A 27,719-nucleotide genomic window follows, 5' to 3' on the forward strand; every position below is an offset into this window, starting at 1 on the left:
CTCTCCCTGCAGTGCTAAGGTTCCAAATAAAGCAAGTCTACATTTTCGTAGGTTCACCCCTTTTCAATGTATATGGGTTATTTTTTTACTATCAAAAATATATAGATTTATGTTCAGAGGCTAGACATTATTGTACATTAGAGGATACTAACAGGCTTGGCGTATCAAAGTGATTTCAGTGCATATTCATCATCAAGTCTTTGAAGGGCATTTAGAAGTGAAATACATAAGAATGAAGATTTTTATGGATATCAACTTCTTTATTATGAGAACACAACGTTTCGGAGTTAATGCTTACTCCTTCATCAGGTGATTGAGAATGGGGTACAGAGCTATATTTATATGTACAGGTAAACAATAACAAAGTAACAAGTGGAATGACTTAACAAAAGCTGGAAGCTAGTATAAACAAGCACTGATAGGAAGCTATGATAACAATGATGGAAGCCAATGGTAAGATTATGTTTACATAACACAGATGGGGATATAATATCCATCATATACGTGTTTCATATACACGTCATTAAGACGTAGCTGAATGTTTGTTTACAAAGTAAAACACTGGTGTCAGTGGCGATACCCCCATGTTTGTCGTTCTGTAAAGTATCAATCCAAGTTCATTGGGGTGAACTAGTAATGTTGGAAACAGTACAACTATGACAAGATGATTGTACAATACGATGTACTATATTTCTCCTTGTATTTCTTTTGCCTTGTAAAATGTAACTTTTCCCAGGTTCGCTAATATTTCGCGCCCTCAATGTGCCGGAACGAAGCATATTCGCGTGATCTTCATAGTTATGTATTAATGAGCAACTACATAACACTATAATACAACTACGTTTGCCATTTGTGCTGTCGTTTGTTTTAACACATAAATGTATTTTGCAAAAAAATGCCTCTTTGATGTGTACGAAAATGTACAGTCAATGCATTGCAACAATAATTATTCCTTAGCAAACATGTGTATTGTGCTTTAAAGTCAGTGAGTGGGTGAGTATGTTAAGAAAATTAAGCAAGTTAGTAAGTCACGAAAAACAACAGATGAATTATATAATCCTAACGATGATGGATAAACCTATACAACTACAGCATCACAACAAAGGATTTAAAATCAAAATTAGCACCTTTCTTTAACATTTGATTTCTATTTTCAAGAATACAATATGAAACATCTCTAGGAGAGTTACCATACTAGGGACGAACCTAAGCCGCACCAAATAAAGGTGGGTTTTCTTTGGGGCTGGGGTGTTGGGGCGTTGGGGCGTTGGAGTGTTTGGTGTATCTGTTCTCTGCTAAATCACAAGTCAACGATCAACAGAAATTTGAAATTTGAAGCATCAACTACGCGCTTTCCTCTTCATTTACACAACATACAGCTGACAGTCTCATCAGCCTGTCCCTCTCACCAGGCTTCCCCTACACACAAACCCAGTGCATTTCATTAGCTCACGCAATGTCGACCAGGAAGGAAATGCTACATCAAAAGCCCATAGGTTTTTAATATACCAAGAACGTAAGTGTACACTTCACAAAAGGCTTTGTGTTGTGACGTATAGATCTAATCATGAACGATCTCAAGTGTCAGTCCATTGTTTTTGATTCGAATCAGGAAGATACATCAGTTGGCCTCCCTCAGAGACTATATGTATTTTATATTGTGAAATATTATTAGACTGAACATAGGATGGCTCAGACAGTCGTAAAACACAATAATGCACTGTTCAAAATGCGAATTTCCCGACAAAAACTGCAACGTAGTGTAAAGTAACAAACCCGTAGACAAGGAAATATTCATAACGCTTATAAGAGTGAGTCAGGTAAGATTTTAAGTCAAAACAATTTATTAATCGATAAGAAATATAACTAATTTTAACAAAGGACAAGAAGAAAGTCATACGAATGTAAAAATGGTATGTAAATCTAAAAAATGGGAAAACTGGGTAGTTATCAATAAGTGATGGTAAATCACAATGCACCATCTTTTCAGCTATTATCAGGTTTAAACAATGATTGTTGAAAAAACATTTGTGACATTTCTCATTCTACCTACTATCTATAATAAAGAGTAAAGTAGCCGTGAAAGTCATGTAAATGGGCGACAGTATCACCAAGTTTGATGGGTGTTATTTCTTGAAAATTGCATGCCAGACTCCTAAATTTGACTGAAGGTATATCATTATCATTACACGATATCGAAATAGTGCACAATCTCAACTCCCTGGGGATCATCCACCTTTAGAGCCACTAGGCGCACCGATTCATTTCTTATATCTTTCTCATTCTTGCGAGGTACACATTCACATATGGGTGGACTGGGGCACCTAATCACAGTATTTTGTCCAAATCTACCTGCCCGCAACCGGGTGTTTGCATGTATTCGTGTAGTCACAATCTGGTTCCATACCAAAGGATTCTTGGGTGCATTTAAGTGGACATGGTTGTGGAGTGTGGAGTGTAAAGTAGGGATTGGCCAGCTCGGCCCCCATACATAATCATACGTTCATACGCCATTCCAAATGTAATTGTTCATTTCATCAGATGGTAAGCTAAGCTGAGGTTTGACTAAGTGATTTTCCTCCATACGTTAATTTGTGTAATACTACTGATATGGCATGGTGCGATACTTTTTGTCTTGTGTGCTCATAAACGACTCGCAAGGAAAATTAGAGTCAAACACATTTTCATTCATTAACTAATTTTGTAAAAAAAAAAGACAATGACGTGATTACTCTCTGTTGTTTACTCTTCAGCCACACACATACACACACACAAACATCAGACAAATCGTACATATATTATATAAAGGTTTATATATTTACATGTATAAAGTTGTCTTAAAGTTCACAAGTATACAGTTAGGTTAGGTATATATACACTGATATACTGAAAAGAAACAGAGGCATTCAGGGAGTAAATTCTGAATTTTGAAAAAAAACACAAATCCTGAATAAACACACAATTTTACTCCCTGAAGAAATAAATCATCTTCATTGGCTTAGAGAAAGAGAGAACGATTGTAAGATCGGCCCATGTAAGATACAAATTACATTCATTGACTTTGATATGACAGTAATTACTTTTCATATTCATTTAATAGGAAATTTTCCATCAGAACGTCTGTGTGTTCTAAATATCAATATGTTATGTATATACTTTATATACTCAAGTGCATGTACGCAGCTGCCATCCCTCATGCATTTTCACAAACATGCAAAGTATACACAATATAGACATTTTTGTTGTATATACTTGTGAATATTTCAATATATTAATCTTCTAGCAACATTAGCAAAAAAAAACGTCAAATAATAGTACTCATTCATACGACTAAGATCAATCGTTGATACAAACACTTCTTCTAAATACAACGTGCATGAAATGCGGGAGGTATATCAATTAGATCGGCAACTTGAGAACTTGATCAAGTCTTTAAACTCCCTCAGTCATCCCACGCACGCATGCGCACGTGCACGCACACACACACGCGCACGCACATGCACACGCACACGCACACGCACAAACCTACCTTCACTCACACCTCCTTTCGATCGTTGCCTTGAAGCACAGCATGCATAATATAGTGTTCCGCTACGAGTTATTAAACTCATTGACTACTGTACCTAACATTCCATAACACTCAATATCAGGCTCACAAATGAATCTTCTAAATAGAACGTGCATATAATGAAGAAAAATGAATTAACTCCATGACAACAGTTGAAAATAAAACACACAAGACATATTGGCACATAGGCTCAATGTCTACCAGGCCATGTATATACACGTATGTTTACATTATACAAGTACGTCCATACATATATATTGGTGCCCTTTTGTGTATATTTGTCATTTCATACTCATCAATATCTACAATGCATAAATCTAATTCACATGTATATAAATAATTATTCACTACTGCCATCAAGCAAAGTAATTATGTTTCTTCATAATGCACGATGAGGGTTGATCCACACAGTCTCCCATCATTGTACACCCGGGGTGCATTGGTCATCAGCAACCCTTGCTCGTCGTAAGAGGCGACTAACGGGGTCGGATGGTCAGGCTGGCTCACCTGTTTGACACATGTCATCGAAAGCCATTTTCATAGATTGATGCTAATGTTGTTGATTACTGGATTGTCTGGTCCAGATATGGTTATTTACAGACCGCCGCCATGTGGTTGGAATATTGCTGAGTGCGATGTAAAACTAAACTAACTGTACTGTATACGTCATCAATAAAAATTGAATGATGGAATCAAATAACGGAAGAGTAAGTTGTAAGAACCACATGATGTTATGATGCTATGTACTATGCATGTGTGGAACTACAGGTATCTTTGGTTTGTTTGTTGCTTTTACACTACAGTCAACAATATTTTAATTTTATTACGGCGGGCTGTAAATAAATGTTTCTGGACCAGACACTCCAGTGACCAACGACATAAACAATTTTACCTTTTGAGCTACGATGCCATTTGTCAACAAGTCAGCGAGTCCAACCCTCCGACCACGTTGTGGCAAGTATGGGCCGTCAGTTCAAACTCTGGACCTATAGGCTGTACACAGATTCACGCAGAAATGTCATCACACCTTATCTCTACAGCAACTGTCAACAACGACTATATCACAGGGACACTCATTTCTCCATTCATTCAAAATATATGTTTCACTGTAATGGACTGAGGTGTTTGTTTTTACATCAACAGGCTAGACGTACTGACCACACTGAAAATATTTGGTCGTTCCTGAACCAATCAGAACTTCGTTTTCGAATGCACGTTATAATAACATATCTTGCCATGACAGCAGGGAATATATTTTGGGTTGTACACGGAATGGGTGAGGCCCATTGATACTTGTGAAAAAGTGACTGACGAAAACAACTCGCCCATTCTACATGCATAAAATAAGTAGTATTACTCATTTTCAGTATATCACAATCAGTTGAGTAGCAGTGTCATAAGGCTAGATATTGGCGTATATTCCAAGGTTCTCTATCTGAAGTTGGGCGAATTTCAGAGCACATTTGACGTCGGCCTAAAACAAATTAAAAGACAGTGAATACATATAATACATATATTCATTGGAAATTAATATGGCTGATACCATTCACAAACTAGTTACGAAATACACTTATCCGTTCAGCTCATAGTATGATCGATCGAGCTTTTGCTTAGAATAAGACCACGATGAGACCAGGTAGCAAGTTGTACACTGAAATATATTATTAAACAGTTTTACACCAAAGTTATAATGTGGAAAGAACAACGTTTCCTAATCTCACAGCTTCTAGTATTCCGTCTTCAGTGTTGTACAGATGTACGCTTTGAACAATATATTCCAGAAATGTATTTCAATTTTCTATTGACATATCCAGTTCCACATTTTCTACAGAGTATAGGCCGGATCTTACCTCCGTAAAGAAGGTCTGTCCTACTTCCCGGTAAAGACGTCGAATGTTGCTGATGACGTCCACTCTGCCGTCGTCATGCAGTCTGCTGGCGATGTTCATCAGGAGGACCAGGAGACGCGACTCGCTCGCAGACCTACAAGAAACAAAGACAAAGACAAGATGTCAGGGGCAGAGACATATTGGCAACGGTTTTGTAATACCGCCCACATTTTAAACTAATTAAAACGATTTCTAGGGTAATGCACGTCATTATTAAGTTCTACAGCAATGAGAATGGTGTTCCATCATAAGGATGTTCATGTTTCACACTGACGCAAGAACACATTCTTATATGCACTTGCTAACTCATACGTTCCTGGCGTGGGAACAAGCAACATATTTAGGGAAATATACTGTCATGCAGTATTTACCAATAAAATGTACCGGTGAAGATGTGACAAAGTAACAAATGGAAAATAGAACGCAACTGTATAGAAAGAGGGGGGTCCATTCCACATCCTCCGTTACAAAACATTCCAAAACTATAGCTATTCTGTGTATACAGATCACAGATGGTGTGACAGCAAATATCAGGTTATGTCACGTACTTGGAAATGATGGTGCAGCGCCGTCGATCTGGGTCAGATGTCCACTGAAGTAAGCTGTCAATCATGACACCCACGTTAGGGCTGTGGACACCGGTTTTCAGGCGATAGTGTCGTACTTCGAAACATGCACCGTTCTGTAACTGAGAATGATTATTCGGATGATGTTCCGTGAGTAGGTATCTATTTGCTAAATTGCAATCATGCACCGTTAAGAAGAAAGTCCCTTTTTACACTACACGAGGAGCATCTGGTTTAATCACTTACATTTGGTATATGACACTGCAGTTTCCTTATCCTTTACCGACTATTGCTGTTTACCTTCAAACTGCTGCTTATTGTGTCAAGTTTGATGTCGTCCGCTATGATGTTGGAACTTTTTAGCGTTGCCGTCTGCCTGGTAGTGGAAACTGGGTCATTTCCAGTCGGCATACAGCCCTGTAAGAGAGAGAATACTTTCACCCGTTTCAACAGTAATGGTATAGAGCAGGGGAGTAAGGAGCATGCCCTTGGTGAATTGAACTAGTGTAAGGAACCTGACTTGTGTGTATAGTCCGCGTGTCAGGAGCCTGACCTTAGTGTACTGAACGAGTGTAAGGAGACTGGCCTGGGTGTTTAGTGAGTGTAAGGAGCCTGATCTGAGTGCCTTGTACGAGCATAAAGAGACTTACCTGACTTGATTTTCCCAGTGTGATAACAGTGTAGCTGTTGCTGTTGCAGACGTGAGCCCACAGATTCTCCTTGTCCACATCAGCCATAAGGAGGAAGAAACCATATCGACACCTGTAGGACTGGAACACAATGAAACCAGGTGAACCCTATTTGCTGGTGTGTAACTGCATTTTCTTTGGAAGTTCATAGTAGTTGCACTATCTCTAAAATAAGACTCCACAGACGTATTTACGGAAAACGATAGCAACAACAGAACATGTTTGATAGACATGATAAATTTCTCACTCACTGGCATGAGTACAGTCCGCTTCTTCTTGGTTTCTAAAAAACAACAGTATTTTCTGTAAATTTGATCAACTCAGTGGGGATACATACAGAACGGGACAATCATACATTGTATTTTAAAAATAGTTTTGTATCCAAATTAAAATTTAAGACATTTATGAAATAAATAGCAGTTCCATATATTACTTTGTTCATACTTACTGACTGGAACAGACTCCAAAGCCTACAAGAGAAACGTCAAACATTGATGTTATTGTAAATAGTTGCTTATTTCTCAACATTTTCGCCATGGAATTAGGTACATTATCTATATCTATATCTATATCTATATCTACATCTACATCTACATCTACATCTACATCTACATCTATATCTATATCTATATCTAATATCTATATCTATATCTATATCTGTATCTACATCTACATCTATATCTATATCTACATCTACATCTATATCTATATCTATATCTAATATCTAATATCTAATATCTAATATCTAATATCTAATATCTATATCTAATATCTATATCTAAATACACACACAATCGCAACTTAACTGTGTATTCACTGCATATGCTGATTGACATCATATATATTATTCATGCCACATTTACTGAGGCTGCGATTTTGTAGTCCATCTTTTGATGTATCTTTGTATTCCAGCATTGGGCAATACTTTCAGCTGTTTAACTGTGTGGGTCTTTACCTGTAGATGTTCCTCCACGTTTCTTTTCCCCATAGTCACGGTGCCAAGATTGCTCAAGTCGATGTTTCTGACTGTATCTCCATCCACGGACGTATCTCCAGTCATCACAGCTGAAGTCACCGCCCGGTACACAAACAGATACTGATCCTGTCCACAAACGAAATATGCGATTCAGTGCCATAAAATACCATAGTACCACCATGTACGGGTTCTCTACTGTCGGAGACAGTTCAGAGGTAAACACAATGCTTGAATGTGAGGTCATTATTTTGTTCTTGAATGCAGAAACTAAATTATTTGGTTGGGGTAGCTTAGTGGTTAATTGCTTCGTCACACCGAAAACACACGTGGGTACAATGTGTGACACCCATTTCTGGTGTTCCCCGACGTGATATTGCTGGAACATTGCTAAATTCAACGTAAAACTATAAAGGAACAGCATATGATGGTTTACAGTGTGTGCGATGATGATGAGAGAGTGAATGATGCTAGGGTCATATATTCCAGAAGGTCCGGGGTAGAATAGGCCTTCAGCAACCCATGCTTGCCATAAAAGGCATCTATGTTTATCGTAAGAGGAGACTAACGGTATCGGGTGGTCAGGCTCACTGACTTGTTTGACACATGTCATCACTTCCCAGTTGTGCAGAGCGATGCTCATGCTGTTGATCACTGGATTGTCTGATCCAGACTCAATTATTTACAGACCGCCGCCATATAGCTGGGATATTGCTGAGTGCAAAGCTGAGTATAAAGCTAAACTCACCTACTCACTCAGTCGCTCACATAATCCAGCTGGAGCTTTTTAAATGTTAAACAAAGAACATTTTTCCATGCTACCCGGACATGATGATACAAAACCACCCCGCAACAGAGCCTCGTGATTCAAACTGGGACACTATGCTTAGCAAGATCGCCTTGGTAGAGGGAAGAAACATCATACAGAGAGTATTCTGAGATGAACCACTAACCGAAGTTTGTATCATGCCCTTCCTCTGCCCTCTCATGTTGGATACGAAGCTCACGACATCCACAGAGTCTTCAGCAGCTGCCTGATCCAGAAGACTCTCTATGGCTATGTACGTCCCTGTTCGTCCAATGCCAGCACTGGGTAGAGCAAAGAAAATTTGACAGTATATTAATATAATTAATGCATTTAGTAAGAGCATATGTGAAGATATTCCTTCTGTGGATCCTCCAGTTGATGCATCGCTTTGACACTTGAGTGTTTCTTCCTTTGGTCATATGTGAGGCATTACTCGCTGCATATATTCCAATAAAAAGTCATGACAGTAGAACGTAAATCCAATGATATATCATTAGAAAATGAACATACTGTGTTGGAGGTGTATAACGAAATAATAAGGCGTGAGGTTTTAAATACAAAAAATAGAGCCATGATTATTTCGTTATATATCTCTGATTTTCCAACCCGGTACGTTTATATCCATTCTACCATAACCGTGTTATTATGATTTTAAACAAAATTTTAATACATTCTGCAATTCTGGAAAATCAGAGGTATACAACGTGATTATATACCTCTGAACGAACGGACTAACCAATCACAATCCAGTATTTACTGAAGTAATGGTACAATGCATGCTATTACCTGAGACGGCTAGTGTGTTGGAATAAAAAAATATTTTCCCAGAAATTTCTTAAAAAGATAAGTACGGGTCGGGTTGCTGAATTTAAAAATTGCAGGATTCTTTGTTTTAAATGATCGCATTCTGTTGCTGCTAATGGTGAAATATCAAGTCTCAAAACAAAGTTTCAACACATGGAACCATGTAGATCCAGGTTAGAATTGATCTTTATCAACCCACGTTTGTCGTGAGAGGCGACTAACGGGATCGGGTGGTCAGGCTAGCTGTCTTGGTTGACGCATATCATCGTATCCCGGTTGCGTGATTCGATATCGATGCTCTTGTTGTGGAATATTTACAGACCGCTGCCATATAGCTGGAATGATGCTGAGTGCGAGATAAAATTTAAACTAGCTGACTGAACAAATGTTTGCATTATATTAGTCGATTCACTGGGAAAATACATACCTGCAGTGCACTATGATAGGTTCGGCGGCTCGCCCACAGATGTCCTTGACTCTCCACATGAAGTCCAACAGAGAAAAGGTGTTTGGTACGCCGTGATCAGGCCATGAGGTGAAGTTGAAGTGGTAGATCTGCCTACTCATGGATACCTGGCGACATGATCAATATTGCTGGGGTTTGATTGCGGTCTGTAAATAAGTAGGTGTTGACAAGACGATCCTTGGACTGGTAACCCGAGCACATTTGGGAACGTGGGATATATACACACACGCACGCATATATCTGCCGGTGTCTTCGGCAACCCGGGCTTGCCACAAAGGGCGACAATTCTTGTCGAAAGAGGCGAGTAAAGGGATAGGGTGGTCAGTCTCGCTGACTTGACTGACGTGTCATCGGTTTCAAATTGTGCAGATCCATGATCATGCTGTTGATCACTGGACTGTCTGGTCCAGACTCGATCGTTTACAGACCGCCGACATATAGCTGGAATATTGCTGAGGTCGACGTACAACTCATCTCACTCAGTCGGTCACATATGAATTATTAATACAACGTCAATACACACACACACGCGCGCGCACACGCACACACACACACACACGCACGTGCACAGGTAAACTCGTGAAACTGATTGTGGAGGCACCTGTACATGTCACTTTCTGGTTCAATCTGGCCACAGCTGTAACTGATATTTAGCGAGCGCATCAGTCATCTGCCCCAATTGGCCTTAACATGAACTAACTCGCTCTGGTGGTCAGGTTGACTTGATCAAAGCATTCCCTCATATTCAGTTGCTTTGAGGCTTAACGCAGTCTTCAAGCTAAATACACACTAACAAATAAGGCGTGACAGTACCTCCTGTTTATAAGCTCTCAGCTTCCTGATCGTGAAATCCGACAATTCGTTCACTGTTTCCATGGTTACCGTGATGTCGCCATACTCCTGTGATCCTTTATCCGGCCAGTATTGTAAGCACTTCATCTAGGAGTTACAACACACAAATCTATCATAAATCATAGCTCCAAAGGCAAAAGTCGCGTCATTTGAAGCTGCAAAGTTAGTTGAGAATAACCAGCTAAAAGAACATCTTTACTATTATATGACCATTTTTTGTCTGTTGTGATGTTAGAGCAGATTGTGTCGGAGAGCTGTAGTTAGAACATTTAGTTTGAAATATCTATTTCAGTGTGATATCGCTACAGTTTACTCTTTAAATATTTACCCTTCCACCTTCGACTAGGCCCGTCACCATGACAACCACCTTTACACCCTCCTGCCAGATCATCCTCCAGAAGTCATCAACGATATTGGGTTTGTACGGACCTGCATCACAAACACATCCAGAAATACACATCAGCACGTTCACACATAACGACACAATGTCCACAGATCAGATTGGTCATTGTCTAACGGCATTAAAATGACTAAAAGGGTATTATGGTTTTCACTTTTCTCGATCTGAAGGAAACGCACTTCTGTCAAGAACCCTTGTATAAGAGCGTTACAAGAATGCCATACCTTGAGCTGCTATGTAATACCGCTCTTTCTTGTAGCCCTGCAGAGTAAGACATGGGGACAATTTAAGATTATTTCCAGCGTCAAATATCGCTTTAAACTGAGCACATTCAGGAAGCCAACTTCCTGGAAAATGCTTGCAACGACTTCAATGAAACATATTTTACCTCATATTCATTAAGCGGTTTTGATACCTCTCAACAGCTAAACATCAGTTTACATTACATTTAATCAATTACATTCAGGATTGAAGGTGTAGCAACTCGTCTAACTCACGTCGAGGAAGCTGGCGTTGATATAGTCTCCCTTACGGCCATCGTGGCCATCCTGCAGCACGACCCGGTTATGGTCATCTGGGGTCAATAAGAAATTAGAAAATGTACCATTAAAAAAGTAGGTGATATTGGATTTAAAAGACTGATAAAACGCAAACAGTGAAGCCAAGGAGGAAATTGATGATGAAATGAAATTAAGGGAAAATGTGACAATTCATTCCATTTCTTTGGAAATCTTTCATCTGAATGAATATGTATTACTGTCTCTCATATGCATTGGTATTGACTAGTGGTATACTCGCAAAATGGAATATCCCCTACTTTTTTAATGGTATATGGTATATTACAAATATCTTGTCAATCCACATATCATCTAAACTTAGTTGTTTTACAATAGCATCTCTTGAAGTAGTACCAAGAATCCCTTACATGGGTAATAGCCTTTAAATCGGTTCTTCTTCGTATTTTCAGGCTTTCTGGACTCTTCACATGGATGCACGAATCCATCTGGTAAAACCTGGAAAGTAACATCATCCGTATTTAAGTTTTGGTAAGTGTGTTTGTTTTGCGCAGCTTTGAAAAGACAAACTTGATGTGAGACAAAATTCTATAGAGATGTTGTTCAGCACATCAGTAAGAACATTCTGGTGTTGGGGACATCATCGATTATTCCGGACACGCCTGCGATCACATAACAAGGCACTAACATTATTGCTGCATGGGACACTTGCCAAGGAAGATGAGTGTACCTTAAATTCTTCATCCACCATCCCTGGGTTCTCGTCCATGGACCTGACGGTGGTCTCCAGGTCACCAACATGGACGGCATGTCTCGATGCAACTTCTTCCAAGTTGTAGTAGTTCACCTCAGGTACGTCTGGTTCTCTTCCCTCCTCGTCGCTCTCTACCTCAAGAGTGTCCACACTCCTCATGTCTGCATCAAGAGTGTCCACACTCCTCGTGTCTGCATCAAGAGTATCTACACTTCTCGTGTCTGCATTAAGAGTGTCAACACTGCCTGACTTTGCTTTTTTGGCTTTGACGTTAGGTGTCGCATAGATGGGGAAGGTGTCGACGTTCACGTTCATATAAACGTTGTCACCACCTGAAAGATCATTTATCTATAGCGAGCATCTACACGTATATATTTACAATCTACTTTCGAAGAAAATATATGTAAAATATTATATTTTATTGACTGGTCAGGGTGCTTCTTCAAGGATGCTTGTTTCATCGGAACTGCATTTAAATAATGACAGTTACATGGAACATGGTTTTACAAGCTAGAGGAGAAAATAAAGTGTGAATTGTGTACAGTAAGCAGTCACAACAAAATATGTTGTACAATGAAATTATGAAAACCTAGTCTGATAGGTTAAACATCAGTTGCAGAAATCATGTATTTTTCACTGACTTTTCTCACACTAAATTGCTTCATTGCTTCACACTTGCTTCATTAAGCTAAGTCCCGTTAAAACACAAATTCATTAATATATTTTGTCTTCTAGCATTTACCACCCATATTCGAGAAAGTAATCGAAGTAACGAAAACATTTAGAAGAATAAAGAAATAAAACTCGCATGTTCCATTTTTGACCTTGCATTTTTGTATTACAAACATAAACAATTGAAAGGTCAATTTTTCAATATTTAAGTTCCCAGGTGTCTTCTTCTTAGCATGGAATATAAAGATGACGTTCCTCTATTTGTAGAACGCAGATTTTATTATTAGAAGACTCTTCTTGTTGTAACATGCAACTAACAGGATCGAGTTTTGAGACTATGTAACTTGGTTGACGTATGACGTTGACGTAAGATCGCGTTTTGAGACTCGGTCGACGTATGTGGTCATATCCTGATTGGTGCTTTTGCTCTTGACAACTGGATTATCTGGTCCAGACTCGATTATTTACAGATCGCTGCCATATACCTTGAATATTACTGATAGCCGACTTACACCTTTAACAAATAACATTTTTATCAGCAAAAGAATACTTTAAGAAAGTACATCAGACCTGGAGCGTTTACACCCAATGCAAATGTAAGTGTTTACATACGATTACCCTTCTGTCTTTCCTTTTGATTGAAGACAGAGTGATGACCTCTAGCAGACGTAGAATGTTTACCTCGGCATCTGAAATCATAATTAAATGGTGGTGAGTGGGTGAGTGAGTTACAATTGGAAGTCTCATCGGCAATATTTCAGCCATTTTGTGACTATATCAAGTTATATATTTATGACAATTATAAGGAAATTATAATTACTACTCGCCCGTTGAAGATACTGCAGTGTAATATTTTCACTTCAATATTACGCTAGTGTAATACCGCTTGACGTATGACGTCAAAATGGTTCAAAGTTGTGACGTTACAATGCTAATGTTGATGTCGCGATTTTACCAGACCTTGCTTGACCTGAAAGCTGAGAGTCCTCACACTATAGGCAATTTCGCCGCAGTTTCTGTCAATTTATGTTGGCTCGTTTGATACCAAATCATTAACTCGTTTAATAAAAATGGTATTACACGGAAGGTCGTTTAGTATCCTCTATCTATATAATTTAACTATACGAAACGATACCATATATAAATACATCTGCAGCAATTGAAGGTAGATCCTGAATACGATGAAACAATGAACTATACACCCTGGTGACATAGGAATATATCGACACAATGAACCACATCCGCTTCACTCACCTGAACACCATGAAACAATGAACTGGGCACATTTCACATGCGCAAATACAATGAAATAGTGAACTATCTCCACTTTGCTCATCTGAATACCATGAAACAATAAACTGGGCACATGTCAGTCTGTACCATGACATGATGAACTGTTCCTGTTTCATTCACCTGAATACAATGAAACAATGAACTAAGTAAACTTCACACACGTGAATACAATGAAATAGTGAATTGTCCCCGCTTCCTTTACCTGAATACAATAAAACAATGAACTAAGCACACTTCACAACCTTGAATGCAATGGCACAATGAACTACACTAACCTCACTCACCTGAATACAACGACAGTAATGATAACAGCGATAAGTAATAGAAGTAACGTTCCCACCACACCGCCAGCGACAGTCGATCCGCTGCCTACGGACTCTAGTTTGAAGAAGAAAGCAAATATTACTCATCAGATCCCAGATTGTTGAAGTTCTCTAAATAGTTGTAAGTTAGTGTTAATGTATGGCACTTACGACTATCTTAGGGCTAAGAGAGCTTCGAAAATCTAGGCCCTGGTTCATAGTATCACGTTTGCGGGGAGATCTTATGAGAAAAAACCGTAAGTGATTTTTTTCCAATCCGTTATTCTTTATCCAAAAGTATATTTGAATAAGATCAAACCTTTGCATTGCAATCCAGTGAAGCCTTCCAGGCAGCCAGAACCACATTCCCCCGTCGTAGAGTCACAGGTACTGTTGGTAGCACAGTGACCACAGTCGATACATTCAGGCCCATGAAAGCCCGTGGTGCAGTCTGCAGCAATCAAACTTTGGGGTCAATCACAACAGAAATGATTGACCCTTCAAAATGGACGACTATAGATAGCCATAGAGACAGTGACAGACACTAAAGACACATATGCACCCTATAACTTACAACTTACCACACTAAAGACGACAGCTTTAAATCATATAGAAAGAAAATGATGCTTCAATGTTTCTTTAAGCAGGTACCAGCAATATTGCGACGGCCGGTAAGTAATCGAGTCTGGACCGGCCAATCCACTGATAAACAGCATGGACATCGATCTGCTTAGTTGGAATACGATGTCTGCTATTGAAAAATATACCAATTACATTTATCCTCTGTAAACTATGACACGCTACTGATATATTCCAAGCTCAAGATCAGCTTCGTTGGAATGCTTGTCGTAAGAGGCGACCAACGCGATCAGGTGGTCAGGTTCGTTGATGTGGTTGACATGTGTAATCCTATCCCAAATGACTGGAACGGTGCTCATGATGTTCATCACTGGATTGTCTGTCTTACTGGTAGAGAATGTTCTCATACAGAACAAACGTATTTTTCCCTAGTCATAATGTCAATCACTCTGGCTGTATGTAGTAAACATACCTTAACTTGTCAATTGACGTGACTCAAATCTATTGACCAAACACATTAATACTATAAATTGTCATGTTATCCCAGATAGGATAACAAATGTGACAATACACTTCCTGCCACCTACAGCATGAATCGCCTGCAGTCCCTAGACTCAGGAATTATGCTCCGTACAGGAGACATCAGCTCAGTCCCTTTGTTCATTGCACAGAGCTCAAACTGTCCTACCTGGATATGATCCTGCATAGCACAAATGGTGGCATTATGAGCAAGGTGTACTTTATTTCACATATCCCTGTCATTCTCTGAGTGGAGTGCATTACCTCACTTACCTTAGCTTCTACAGTACTTGTTGCTACTTACAAGAACAGTCCGGCACTGACCACCCTTTCTCACACCCAGTGGTGCATCCCCCGTCAAGCCTGGGGCAGCTTGAAGTACCGTTACAGTGTCTGTCACCGCACTGCTTCAGACAGTTGGGACCGTATGTGCTATTGTTACATTCTGTAACAGGTGATTGCATACACAATAATGAGGGACATGCTTCACCACCAAAGTAAATCATGTTGAAATACATTGATCCACAATCGGCCTCGTTCTTGTGGACCTCATAATATTGATAGTGGACGTATGATTGTACATACAAACGGCAAACCAACACACACGCGGTCGATCCACAGCTCAGTGGAAAAACTCAAACATCAGCATAGCTGTTGTCATATGAAGTACTCTTGGGTAATATGCCCCTGACGATAATAATGCTGATGCTGACTTTATGGCCCTAAAGGTACATGTCTCCTAGCATAGGAAGTCAGTGAGTGAGTTAAGAATTATAGTAACATCGGCAACATATCAGCCATAACTTGACATTAAAATGTTGAGAATTGATACTAAACACAACTGAAACACATAAGACTTGTCAACGAAGGGCACTAAAATCACTACATTATACCAAATAGAGAATTAAACCTAGCATTGTAACTGTAAAATTTGTATAAAGGTTTGCGTGACTGAGAGGGTTAAGGTTTAAGGTCACACAGGCGATATTTCAGCCATATCGTGACAAAATCTAGTTCTACATTCATAATGCATACATATAATATATATAAAACCCTGTCAACGAAGGACAGTGAAATTGCTAGATTGTCACAAAATGAGGTTAAACTAGCTAGCGTATATCCCTAGCACTAGAAAACTATTTTTAGACAACACAATGTCTATATGGGGTCACCAACAACTGAAGGTAGATCACCATGGTGATGGACCCTAGCTGGATTTATAGCATCTCTTCAACTCCTTGCGATTGTAGGCGAATTTAGCCATAAATTACAATCACGAAAATGCGACGTTTAAATACTAATATAGTAAGATGAAATGTCAAATGTTTCGAGACTTACGTACCCAAATAGTGTTTTATGGACAATACAATATAAAGAAAGGGGCAGATCACCAGCAACGGAAGGCAGGTTTCCATATTTAACATATAAAGTGTTCTTCGGTAATATGCTCCTAATGGTAATTCTTGGGGCGACATCGTGGTTTTAAAGGTAGACCTATCTTAAATCAGTGCAACTGGGAAACCACTTGGGACCTACTGGCCATGTAATTTTGTGAAATTCAAGACACACTTCAAATATATGTCGCTGTATATTTCTAACTGGTGGAATGAACTCAGCTGCTGAAGTTAAGAAACTAAAATTCCTCAAAATGTTATAGACACCAAAGTGAATCTTCAGAAAGCCGAGATATAAGTGTGCTAGTAAATCTGGGTTGGTGATGCTTTGAAGACTGTTTCAGTCTTATCATGTCATTTTAATGTTGTCCTGACGAATTCTTATAATGGACGTTTTCAACTTTGGTGAAACCTCCGAATATATCTTTGAAGCTGTCAAAGCCTAAAAACTATCGGAACGGCAACGGTTTCAATCACGTTATCGATCATGTTTCTGGTGTATCACAGCGAGCTGAGCCGCCTGAAACGATTGGTCACTCATCCTTGCTTCTTAATCTAACGTTATGCGCTCCTAAATACCAGGCTCAGTGCGATGATGAGAAAATGATCACAATTTTTTTGTGTATATGGAATGTATATGTAATCTACGTAACATTCCATATTTTAGCTGTGGAGCGTACCCACCTTCGGTACATGTGTCCCCTTTCCATCCAGCTTGACAAGCACCAGTGTCACATGCCCCAGTCTCGTGATGACACGAGGACGTGTTGAGGGCACAGTGTCGGTCAGAACACTTTCGACTGCAGTTTCTCCCATAGTGAAGACTGTCACATTCTGTTGAGAATTAGAGAATACATATAACGTTTCTACGTATTTATCATATGGCAATCAGACAAGGAATTATATTACATATTAACAATGGAACTATTAAACTAAAGCAGTTTTGAAGTGTACATTAAAACGAAAGAAAATGTTGAGTATACAATTTCGTCCTAGGGGACAATGAATGTTAATAATTTTCAGTCTGTTTCATTTCATGATCATATGCACGTCTCACTTTTTGTACAGTCGGATTCTCTCCATCCAGCTCGACATCCATTGTCACATGACCCGCTGCGGCGATCACATGACGAACTTTCACTTATGCACTTCCGGTTTGAGCAGGATCTTTTGCAGTTTATACCATATGACCCATGAGAGCAGCCTGGAACAATCAATCTTTCGTTATCGTGATAGGAAGGTTAATACACATGGAAGTGTGGCAGCTCCATCACCAAAACCTAAGAAATTGGTTTCCTTATTGCCGGTGTCGTGACGTTTCCAATCTTCACCACAATCTTAACCAAAACCTCCGTTAAGACAATAAGTGAAACACATGGGGTAAATGGAACAGGTGATATCATATATGCTAATTGTGTAAATCCTACTGATATAATTGTGTTGTCATTGACTGCTACTTAATACACGTACAGGTAAAGGATGGATGACTGGATGGAAGGATGGATGGATAGATCGATTTATGGCTGATGGATGTTGAGACTGTCTGTCAGATAGATGCTTGTGTATGTATTTACAGACAGGAAGAGAGACGTTACAGTAATTAGTATAGTGATAAGATAAGGTAGACAGACAGATAGATGCTTGTGTATGTATTTACAGACAGGAAGAGACACGTTACAGTAATTAGTATAGTGATAAGATAAGGTAGACAGACAGATAGATGCTTGTGTATGTATTTACAGACAGGAAGAGACACGTTACAGTAATTAGTATAGTGATAAGATAAGGCAGACAGACAGATAGATGCTTGTGTATGTATTTACAGACAGGAAGAGACACGTTACAGTAATTAGTATAGTGATAAGATAAGGCAGACAGACAGACAGATGCTTGTGTACGTATTTACAGACAGGAAGAGACACGTTACAGTAATTAGTATAGTGATAAGATAAGGCAGACAGACAGATAGATGCTTGTGTATGTATTTACAGACAGGAAGAGACACGTTACAGTAATTAGTATAGTGATAAGATAAGGCAGGTGGCAGGTCAGTTTATGTTGCCTACTTGTGGAACAGGTTTCCCCCTTCCAGCCTGGGCGGCAGTCACCGGGACACCTCCCTGTTACATGGTCACACGTTGAGTCCAGGCAGTGACAGAAATTGCTGCAATTAACGCCGAAAGTTCCGTCTGAACATACTGGAAAATATAACACAGTGTTAAAATGTGGTAGACATTTTGTCACAGTTCTCAACAGATATTGCTTTTGATTTTATTACGAACAATATACAGCATAAGAGTAATGAAAGGAATAACACCCACCATATATCTCCACCTCGCAGATATTGAGCGTATCATCTTGTAAAGGTGCTCTGCCTGGGTTCCTGATGATGAAGAACCTCCCTGTCCCGTTACATGTCAGGTCTATGACGTCAGGGATGTCACCGCGATTCGGCGGAAAAGTGTAGCAGACTGTTTCCGAGTTGCTGTTTGGTCCAACGGAGATGCTGCAGTTTGCCAATCTCTGCGGATCTGAAAATACGAAGAGTGTTTTATCTCGTCAACCAAAAAGCTCAACGGGCTAAACGTAAGACATATAACGGTATAACATAACGGAATTAATACCGCGATACTTAGTAAAATGTTCACACATAGAAGCATCCTGAGACATCAGCTGGCTGAGCTGGTAATGTAACTAAAGTGAGTGAGTGTAGTTTTACTCCGCACTCAGGTATAACCCCAGCTGTATTGTGGAGTAAATAATCGAGTCTGTACCACACAATACAGTCAGCAACAGCTTGAGCATCAATATACACATATGGGATACATTGACATGTGCCATCCAAGACAGCAGCCTTACCACCATATGAGGTTAGCTGCCTTTTACGTCAAGTATAACTCACCGAAGATCATTTCTATCCTGCATCTTCACGGGTTATCTAACTAAAGATAGTATGAACAGACAAACATATGTTTGACTTTTACCAAGTGAAGTCCTTCTATGGTTCATACTTTATACACTATCCGTATCGTCATCGTTATCGTTGTCCAGTACTAGTTACTGTCATATCGAAAGGACTTGAAGCAACTTTGCTAAAATCAGACCTGATGCTAAAAGAGGTCAAGACGATTATGTTTGATTATTACGTTCATAAAAAGAGGGGGCGGTAGGGTAGCGGAGTGGCTAACGCGTTCGGTCTTTACGTCGATGACCCGGTTTTGATTCCATAGGCACAATGTCTGAAGCCCATTTCAGGTGTTCCCCACCGTGATGTTGCTGGGATATAACTAAAATCCAGCTCACTTGCTCATAATTTGAGCGCGCCACAGAGAGTCTAACCATAGCTAAGGGAGAAGACAACTTACAACCAGCCCTGTTGTAGATCCTGACCGAGTGTATTCTGTATTCAGCAGCCAGGTTCACCCACCAGAAGGTCGGGTAGTCTTTTGAGTGGTAGCAGGAACCCCGGTTTACGTCTTGGTCTCTGTTCCCGTCAACAGCTTTTTCCGGAGTCCAGCTGTTTGTGTAGTCTCCGGACCCTAATACTTGTTTTCCGTAGGCAACATTTCCTGAAAGATTTCAACTGTTGAAATGAAGTGGAAACATTAATACATGACACGTTTTAACTTCTTTTTTATTCGTCGCAGGGCATTTTAGAGGTAATCCTTACTCCTTCATCAGGTGAATGCTACGTTTACCCTCTAAATGCCTTTCAAAAGCTGGAAAGGTTAGCTTTGGAAGAATCATTAATTATACTCTTACACAATAAAATGAGCATATAATTCATGTGCCGTCTTAGCAATGAAATACAATAACACTCAATAGCACAAAGAAAATCAGGATCTTTAAATCTTCTATGACCAAAAGTTTTCGTGAGATAAATTAAACTTACCCAATACCTTTGAGAGATTATTAAAATATACATTTTATATAAAAGATATTGAAAGCAACACTTTCGTTTTGTAATCGGATTGATGACAAATGTAAGTTAGAATACACACACTAACCGCCTTCACGACAAATGAAAGTTGTATAAGGCCTTCCCACTTACTCTTTTGGCAGAGTGACCCATGTCCTTCCCTCCATCCATGATCACAGTCACCGGCACAAGTCCCTGTTCTACTGTCACAGGACGTGCCGCAGTTGCAGGAGTAGCTGCAGGAGTCTCCAAATTTTCCTGGTTGACAGGAACCTAAGAAATACGAAAGGAAGTCCCATATTTGTCTTTGGACAGATAAGAGAAGTATCGCAAGAAATGGACACAAAATATGTTTGGGGGTGGGGGTGGTTGTGTGTGTGTGGGGTGTGGGGGGGGTGGGGGGGTGGTACGTAAAAGTTGGAAAGTAGTCAAAGTGTTGTAGTGGCCTTAAAATATGGCCAAGGTCACCCAAATTGATTGGTATGTTGCGTAATCCCCAAATGTAATCTGTCACCAAATTTGAATATATTGCGTACAAGTTCATGACTTATTGCGTTAGGAAGATTTCGCAAAGTGATTCAAGAGTCTTGGTGACCCTAAACTTGCTACCAAAAAGGTCACCCAAATCGACCTTTTCCAAAAGGTCATGTTTATCTTGGTATTTGGACTCTGTTTTAATGTCTGTTTCACCAGGAAAATCCATCGGCTAATAAGAACATAGACCGTGACGGATCTCATAGTGAACACCATCTGAACATGACTACTGAGGAACATAGAATGAGCATATATTTATTGCCGGTGGCCTTAAAACAAAGATAAAGGATTTTCTCGATTATATTCCTAATGACAACATTGATTTTATGAAGTTGTTGATAATTACCCTCACTGACCCATTCGCGATGCCAAGAAAAAACAATGAGTAAAGACTTTTGGTTAATGACTTGTTAAATTGTGTAGGACCTTGGCAGTCACACTCTGAATGTCATAGTTTTTAATGTTGAAAGAGTCGAATTCACCTGTTTATGTTTCACACATAATGGATTTAGTTGGAAGATATATGACTCTCTCGTCTCTCTGTCAAGTATTCTCCAGGTTTGGGGGTAGGTACATATGAACACATTGAGGGTATTTCATTTCGAAATTGTAAGCAGCCGCGATACCCAATGTTATACAAAAAGTGAATGTAAAAGGAATGTGGAATCATCTGAGAGAAATATATTTGAAATGAAGGTACTATAGAGTTCTCCATTCGCAAAAAGTCGTCTTTATCGTCTTCTAACAGACTCGTGAAGGTCCCGGGGTAGAATAGGCCTTCAGCAGCCCATGCTTGACGTAAAAGGTGACGATGCTTGTCGTGAAAGGCGACTAACGGGATCGGGTGGTCAGACTAGCTGACTTGGTTGACACATGTCATCGGTTCCCAATTGCGCAGATCGATGCTCATGTTGTTGATCACTGGACTGTCTGGTCCAGACTCGATTATTTACAGACCGTCGCCATATAGCTGGAATATTCAATTTGCTAAGTGCGACGTAAAACTAAACTCACTCACTCACTCTTCTAACACAAGCTTGAGCATGTACTGCAAGTGGAATATAAATAGATCTTGTCCCTGACAATACCATAATCTAAGTAAAGCAGTATCGTGCACTGTCATTTATTAACACAAACACACCAAAAGGTGTGCTGTCAAAATTGCAAACCAAGGAGGAATCAGCTGCCTCGCTGGTGGAATGATGAACTGATAACAGTTAAACCTGACAAACATTAAACTTTGATAGTCCATAGCTACAAATGGAGAGAAAGTTATAGTTTTATAAAGTTTTACACATCTCACTTCAGTTTGTAAGAATACATTTAGCAGAAATAAAAACTCATTTATGACGCACAAAGAGAAACACTGACAGACAGACTGACAGACAGACAGTTATTCAACATTTCAGGCCATGTGAACCATAGCACAGTCGTGTTATTGTTTTATTTTTGCATTGCACAGTCGCGTGGAAATATAAAAACACACATACATAATAACGTCTAATTTTTTTAAAAAATGTTCTGGGAATATTGAAACACGTTTTTCATTTGTTGCTTATCTTTGCACACAGTCAAGATCGAAAGGAGGAATATAGGTTCAATGGACAACCCAAGGGACAACCCAAGGTTGTCCTGTAATGTATAGGTAAAATATCTTAAATTCAATTACATGTTTTAAAATTCATTTCTGTCAAATACATTTGTTTTACTGTACTTTGTGAATGACTGATAAAGGTGAATGACTGATAAAGGTGAATGACTGATAAAGGTGAATGACTGATAAAGGTGAATGACTGATATAAGTGAATGACTGATAAAGGCGAATGACTGATATAAGTGAATGACTGATATAGGTTACGTAATGTGCATTAGTCGGAAATGGCCGACTTAAATCCTCAAATATGCGAATAATTTCCTGTGTCAGAGACTGTTAGAGTCTACAGTCACAGTGTTTCATTCACTGTTAGTCTACACACTGTGGGCCTACACAGTGTTACATTTACCACAATTAGAGTCTATTGTGTTTCATTTACTATAAAAGTCTACTTTTTCCTTCACCATTACACTCATGTGTTAAACTGATTGTTGCACATTATTCTCGTGTGTTGGACCGACTGTTGTAATCTACTGCCTTGCGTTCAGTTTGCCCAAGTGTTAACCGTTGCAGTTGGTTCACTGTTACATGTTTCACTTCGTTACACTTTTTATGTGGTTGATATTTCAGAGGTCGTTGCACACTTGTCATAATCTGCGTGCACAGATGTGTCATAGAATATCGATGGCAACCCATGTAGCCTTATTCCCTTATTCTTAAACCAGCAACTATTACGACAATCTTTTACCGTTTTGAATTTTATCTAAGGCCGCACTCAACACCTTACCAACCCAGAGAAGCCACAAGTAAACAAACACAAAAAATCAAACTGCAAACGAGCTTTGTATTCAGTACAACATAGTTCCATCTGAACCAACTTGCGGAGGACGTGTCATAACCAGAGTTACGTATCTGTACCCCTGTCTCTCTCTCTCTCTCTCTCTCTCTCTCTCTCTCTCTCTCTCTCTCTCTCTCTCTCTAAGAGATAGTAAGTCCTACTTAGGAGATTGTAAGTCCTAAGGAATGGATAATATGTCCTAAGTGGGAGATATGAATTCCTACTTCCTCCGCAGGAGATAGTAAGTCCTACTTAGGAGATACTAAGATACTAAGATTTTAACCTTGGCCGTACTATGCTTCCTTAACATAAAAATAATATATATAAATTATATAACATAATCATGATACGGATGAAATAGAGCCGATGTGAATATGCATATGGGCCGCATTAATGCAGCCTCTCGTGTAAGGTTTGCTGAACAGTAGACTGGACCATTTTTCATCTCTTCTTTTCAGACAGGTAATTGGTCTTATTTTCAGTTTGTACCATATCCCTGATAATAATATGCTAGCATTAAATATTCCTATCCCAACACAAGAAATAACAGGCCACATTAACCAGCTTGGATTTAATAAATCTTCTGGATCTGATAGTGTTGCTGCGGAATTTTCCTCAGATAAACAAATTTCTCAAATTTCTGGGTTTTTTTCCTATTAGCAACGCTTTTTAGAGTAGTAACTTTCCAGATGTATGTGGAAGAGTGCCAATTGTTCTCTGTTTATGTCTAGTGATATAAGGATGCCAACGGTTGTAGAGACATATCTCTCGTCAACACTATTTGTAAAGTTCTTACATCGATTCTTAATGCAAGACTATAGAGATAGCGTGATGTTAGCAATTTCACTGATGAATCTAAAACTGGACTTGGACCTACATTATTCTACAGTAGATCATATATCTGCACTACAGATTATTATCCTAAAATATGTCTATTTGTAGATTTTGATAACGTTTATCATAATATTGGCTGATATTGTGTCTGAGGGGAGTTTCTTTTCCGCATTACCGCAACATGTATTACTCACACCAAAAATAAGCTACCGATATTTTCACTGTAATATTTTTATCAATCTCGATAGCGATTTTTCCGATATGCTTACTTAGAGGTTCATATTCACAAACGAATACATAACCTATAGTGACTGTCAAATTGATTTATCTGATAATATTGACAATATTATTCGAACACAACCACCCTCACAAACAGCTAGCAAAATCTGTGTTTTGAATGTGCACCAGTCTTAACACACACACTTTGATCGGTGCAAGCCTACCTCTAATCATTCCAATGGTGCAACAAATGGCTCCTAAAGTCATTGCAATGGATAGGTCATAATGAGAGAAAGAATTGTTAATGATGCTGTTTAGATCATCACACATAAGCACTCGCTTCCAAGGTCAATTGATTTTAATCCCATTGAACTTCCTTGGAGCATTATTAGACCTCCATGTTAACCCCCAGATTCTGGATGACCTTGAGCAGGCGTTTCAGGGAGAATGGCAGAACACCCCACAACAGCAACTTTAAAGGTTCATTTATTAAATGCGAAGACGTGTGGAAACTTTCATTTGTGCTCATGGTGGCCATACGTGTTACTAAAAAGTGACTTGAACCTTAATGTGAACATTTTGCTCAATCAATGCAGCACATTTTGCACGGCTGTTTCATGGGTACATGCTTTTGATGTCTATAATTTCATTTCATTTGTTAATCGTCTGTACATATGTTTACTGCATCATTTCCAAGTTCAATAAATGAAAATGTATAGACTAAATATTTGTGTTGCTTAACTTTTTGTGAGAAGTATATGTGAAACTATGTGCCATGTAGTTGATGAGTTAGAACACATGATGACAAATGAAATTTATGGAAAATAATGGAGGACAACGTCAAAACCACCTTTAAAGATGAAGACATTCCCGAAATATATGTTTGCTAATCATATATCATCTGTTGCTGATACACTCTTAATTTGCAGAAGAAGATTTCTGCTCTGGAACATTTTTGCAGTTTCACAGGCATGGTGGTAATTTTATGAAAACGCTGAAGTTATGGTGTTCATAAATGGTGGACTTAATCATTCTGAAAAGTGAACATTCAATGGCGTATATGTTGAAACCGCCTTTTCACAGAACTGTAGATACTGTGTTCACACCTAAACGGGTTCAAACTCAAGCACTGACTACTCTTGCTGAGACTGTTGTAAAATTATCAAAGCAATATATACCAAAAGAAACTTGGATATACGTATGCATTGCGGAATATAAAAACGTGTGAGCTGAATGGCTGATGCCATGATTGTTTCCTATAGTGTGTTGTGGTGTAGAAGTATGGGATATCTTTAAGTTTGCAAAAACAAAAATGCTATGGTTTTAGGAAAATGTAGTAGAATCCCACACGGACTTGTGCGCACCCCAAGGGTTACTCAATATATATGCAGACTATGTATGTATGTATGTATGTATGTATGTATGTATGTATGTATGTATGTATGTATGTATGTATGTATGTATGTATGTATGTATGTATGTATGTATGTATGTATGTATGTATGTATGTATGTATGTATGTATGTATGTATGTATGTATGTATGTATGTATGTATGCATGCATGTATGTATGTACATCTAATCATAACACAATTTCATTAAGTGTATGAACTATGAAAGCATAGCAAAAAGAAAACGATGAAATATAACAGAGAGATGTTCATGGCTACATAACATCGGGAATCGTCACTGTTATTCAGCATATCATCTCTCTCACAATGTGTCTATATGATGGAGCACAACACCATCTGACTTACCTTCCTGCCCATTTACAAGAGAGGAAGCCGTGAGGACCACGAGGACGAACAGCGTACAACCTCTCTCCATCACCGCAACGACCGTTGTACTGCATCGAATCATTGAAGAGGAAAACAAATCGGATGAAGGATGTAAATTGTTGTTACACTGTTAACCCATTCGGGACTCACCGTCCCAATTATACAGTCACTAGTTAGACAGTAATCTCTAACACGTTCACGTTATGTTGATATCCAAAGAAGAAGATTACATATACAATAAATAAATATATCTTATCATCATCCAAAACTGGGTTCCATGTGAGATATCGCTTGTGTGAGATCAGACGATATCTCCAGGGGATATTGTTTTGACAGTAGATTTTGTACAATGCCCTGACAATGCTATGAAGTCATGAACTTGATGACGTCACAATGCTATGACAAAGCTGTATTGCAAATCTAATGGCAGTGCTGTATTCAGAGATGTACATTCTTAATTGAAAACTAACGAAGAATGATTTGGGATGATAAATAGAATGTCACCCTCGTGTCAACCGATATCAGTCATATCAACACTGGTTGATAAAGGTAAAATTATCCTCGGCAAGCCTCTGATATTTGTTACATAATCAACTTGTTTTGATATATTTGATATCAGCAAACACTTGCGTGAGATTCTGTATTTATTCATTTTATCTTTTATATGAGTGTCGACTGTGAAACGTACATAATCCAAAGACACACAGCTGTGCAGCATCATTTTCTTAATCTCATCATATTCTTTAATGCGAGTCACAAGGAAGCCACCAAGACATTTGGCTTGGATAGGACCCGGATTTGTATGTTAAAAAGGTCGAGTAGTTCCAAGACATAAATGAACATGTAACGGTTGTTATTTCTGCAGATACAAAAGTTGTATGATCAGTGTACCCTCTGAAACATTTCTATTTTGGGTTGAATGTGCTTGTGAGCTTGACCAATAAGACAGACTAAAAATAA

General features: G+C 38.9%; 1 protein-coding gene across 1 annotated transcript; it reads right to left on the reverse strand.

Moving 5' to 3' along the window:
- Positions 1 to 4,931: 4,931 nt before the first annotated feature.
- Positions 4,932 to 26,840, reverse strand: LOC137290331 (uncharacterized). The gene is made up of 27 exons (XM_067821175.1): positions 26,739 to 26,840; positions 21,095 to 21,235; positions 20,409 to 20,612; positions 19,365 to 19,574; positions 19,110 to 19,241; positions 18,101 to 18,247; positions 17,728 to 17,877; positions 15,954 to 16,094; positions 14,871 to 15,002; positions 14,534 to 14,627; positions 13,575 to 13,645; positions 12,261 to 12,616; positions 11,941 to 12,028; positions 11,513 to 11,589; positions 11,240 to 11,276; positions 10,944 to 11,044; positions 10,577 to 10,702; positions 9,725 to 9,870; positions 8,639 to 8,774; positions 7,668 to 7,814; positions 7,161 to 7,182; positions 6,964 to 6,995; positions 6,674 to 6,793; positions 6,324 to 6,440; positions 6,006 to 6,139; positions 5,419 to 5,551; positions 4,932 to 5,042 (listed from the first exon to the last, which is right to left on the reverse strand). The coding sequence occupies exons 1-27, from the start codon at positions 26,806 to 26,808 to the stop codon at positions 4,971 to 4,973; spliced, it is 3,336 nt and encodes a 1,111-aa protein (XP_067677276.1). The 5' UTR covers positions 26,809 to 26,840; the 3' UTR covers positions 4,932 to 4,970.
- Positions 26,841 to 27,719: the final 879 nt, after the last annotated feature.

This window comes from Haliotis asinina, chromosome 7 (genome assembly GCF_037392515.1).
Source record: "Haliotis asinina isolate JCU_RB_2024 chromosome 7, JCU_Hal_asi_v2, whole genome shotgun sequence".
NCBI lineage: Eukaryota > Metazoa > Mollusca > Gastropoda > Lepetellida > Haliotidae > Haliotis > Haliotis asinina.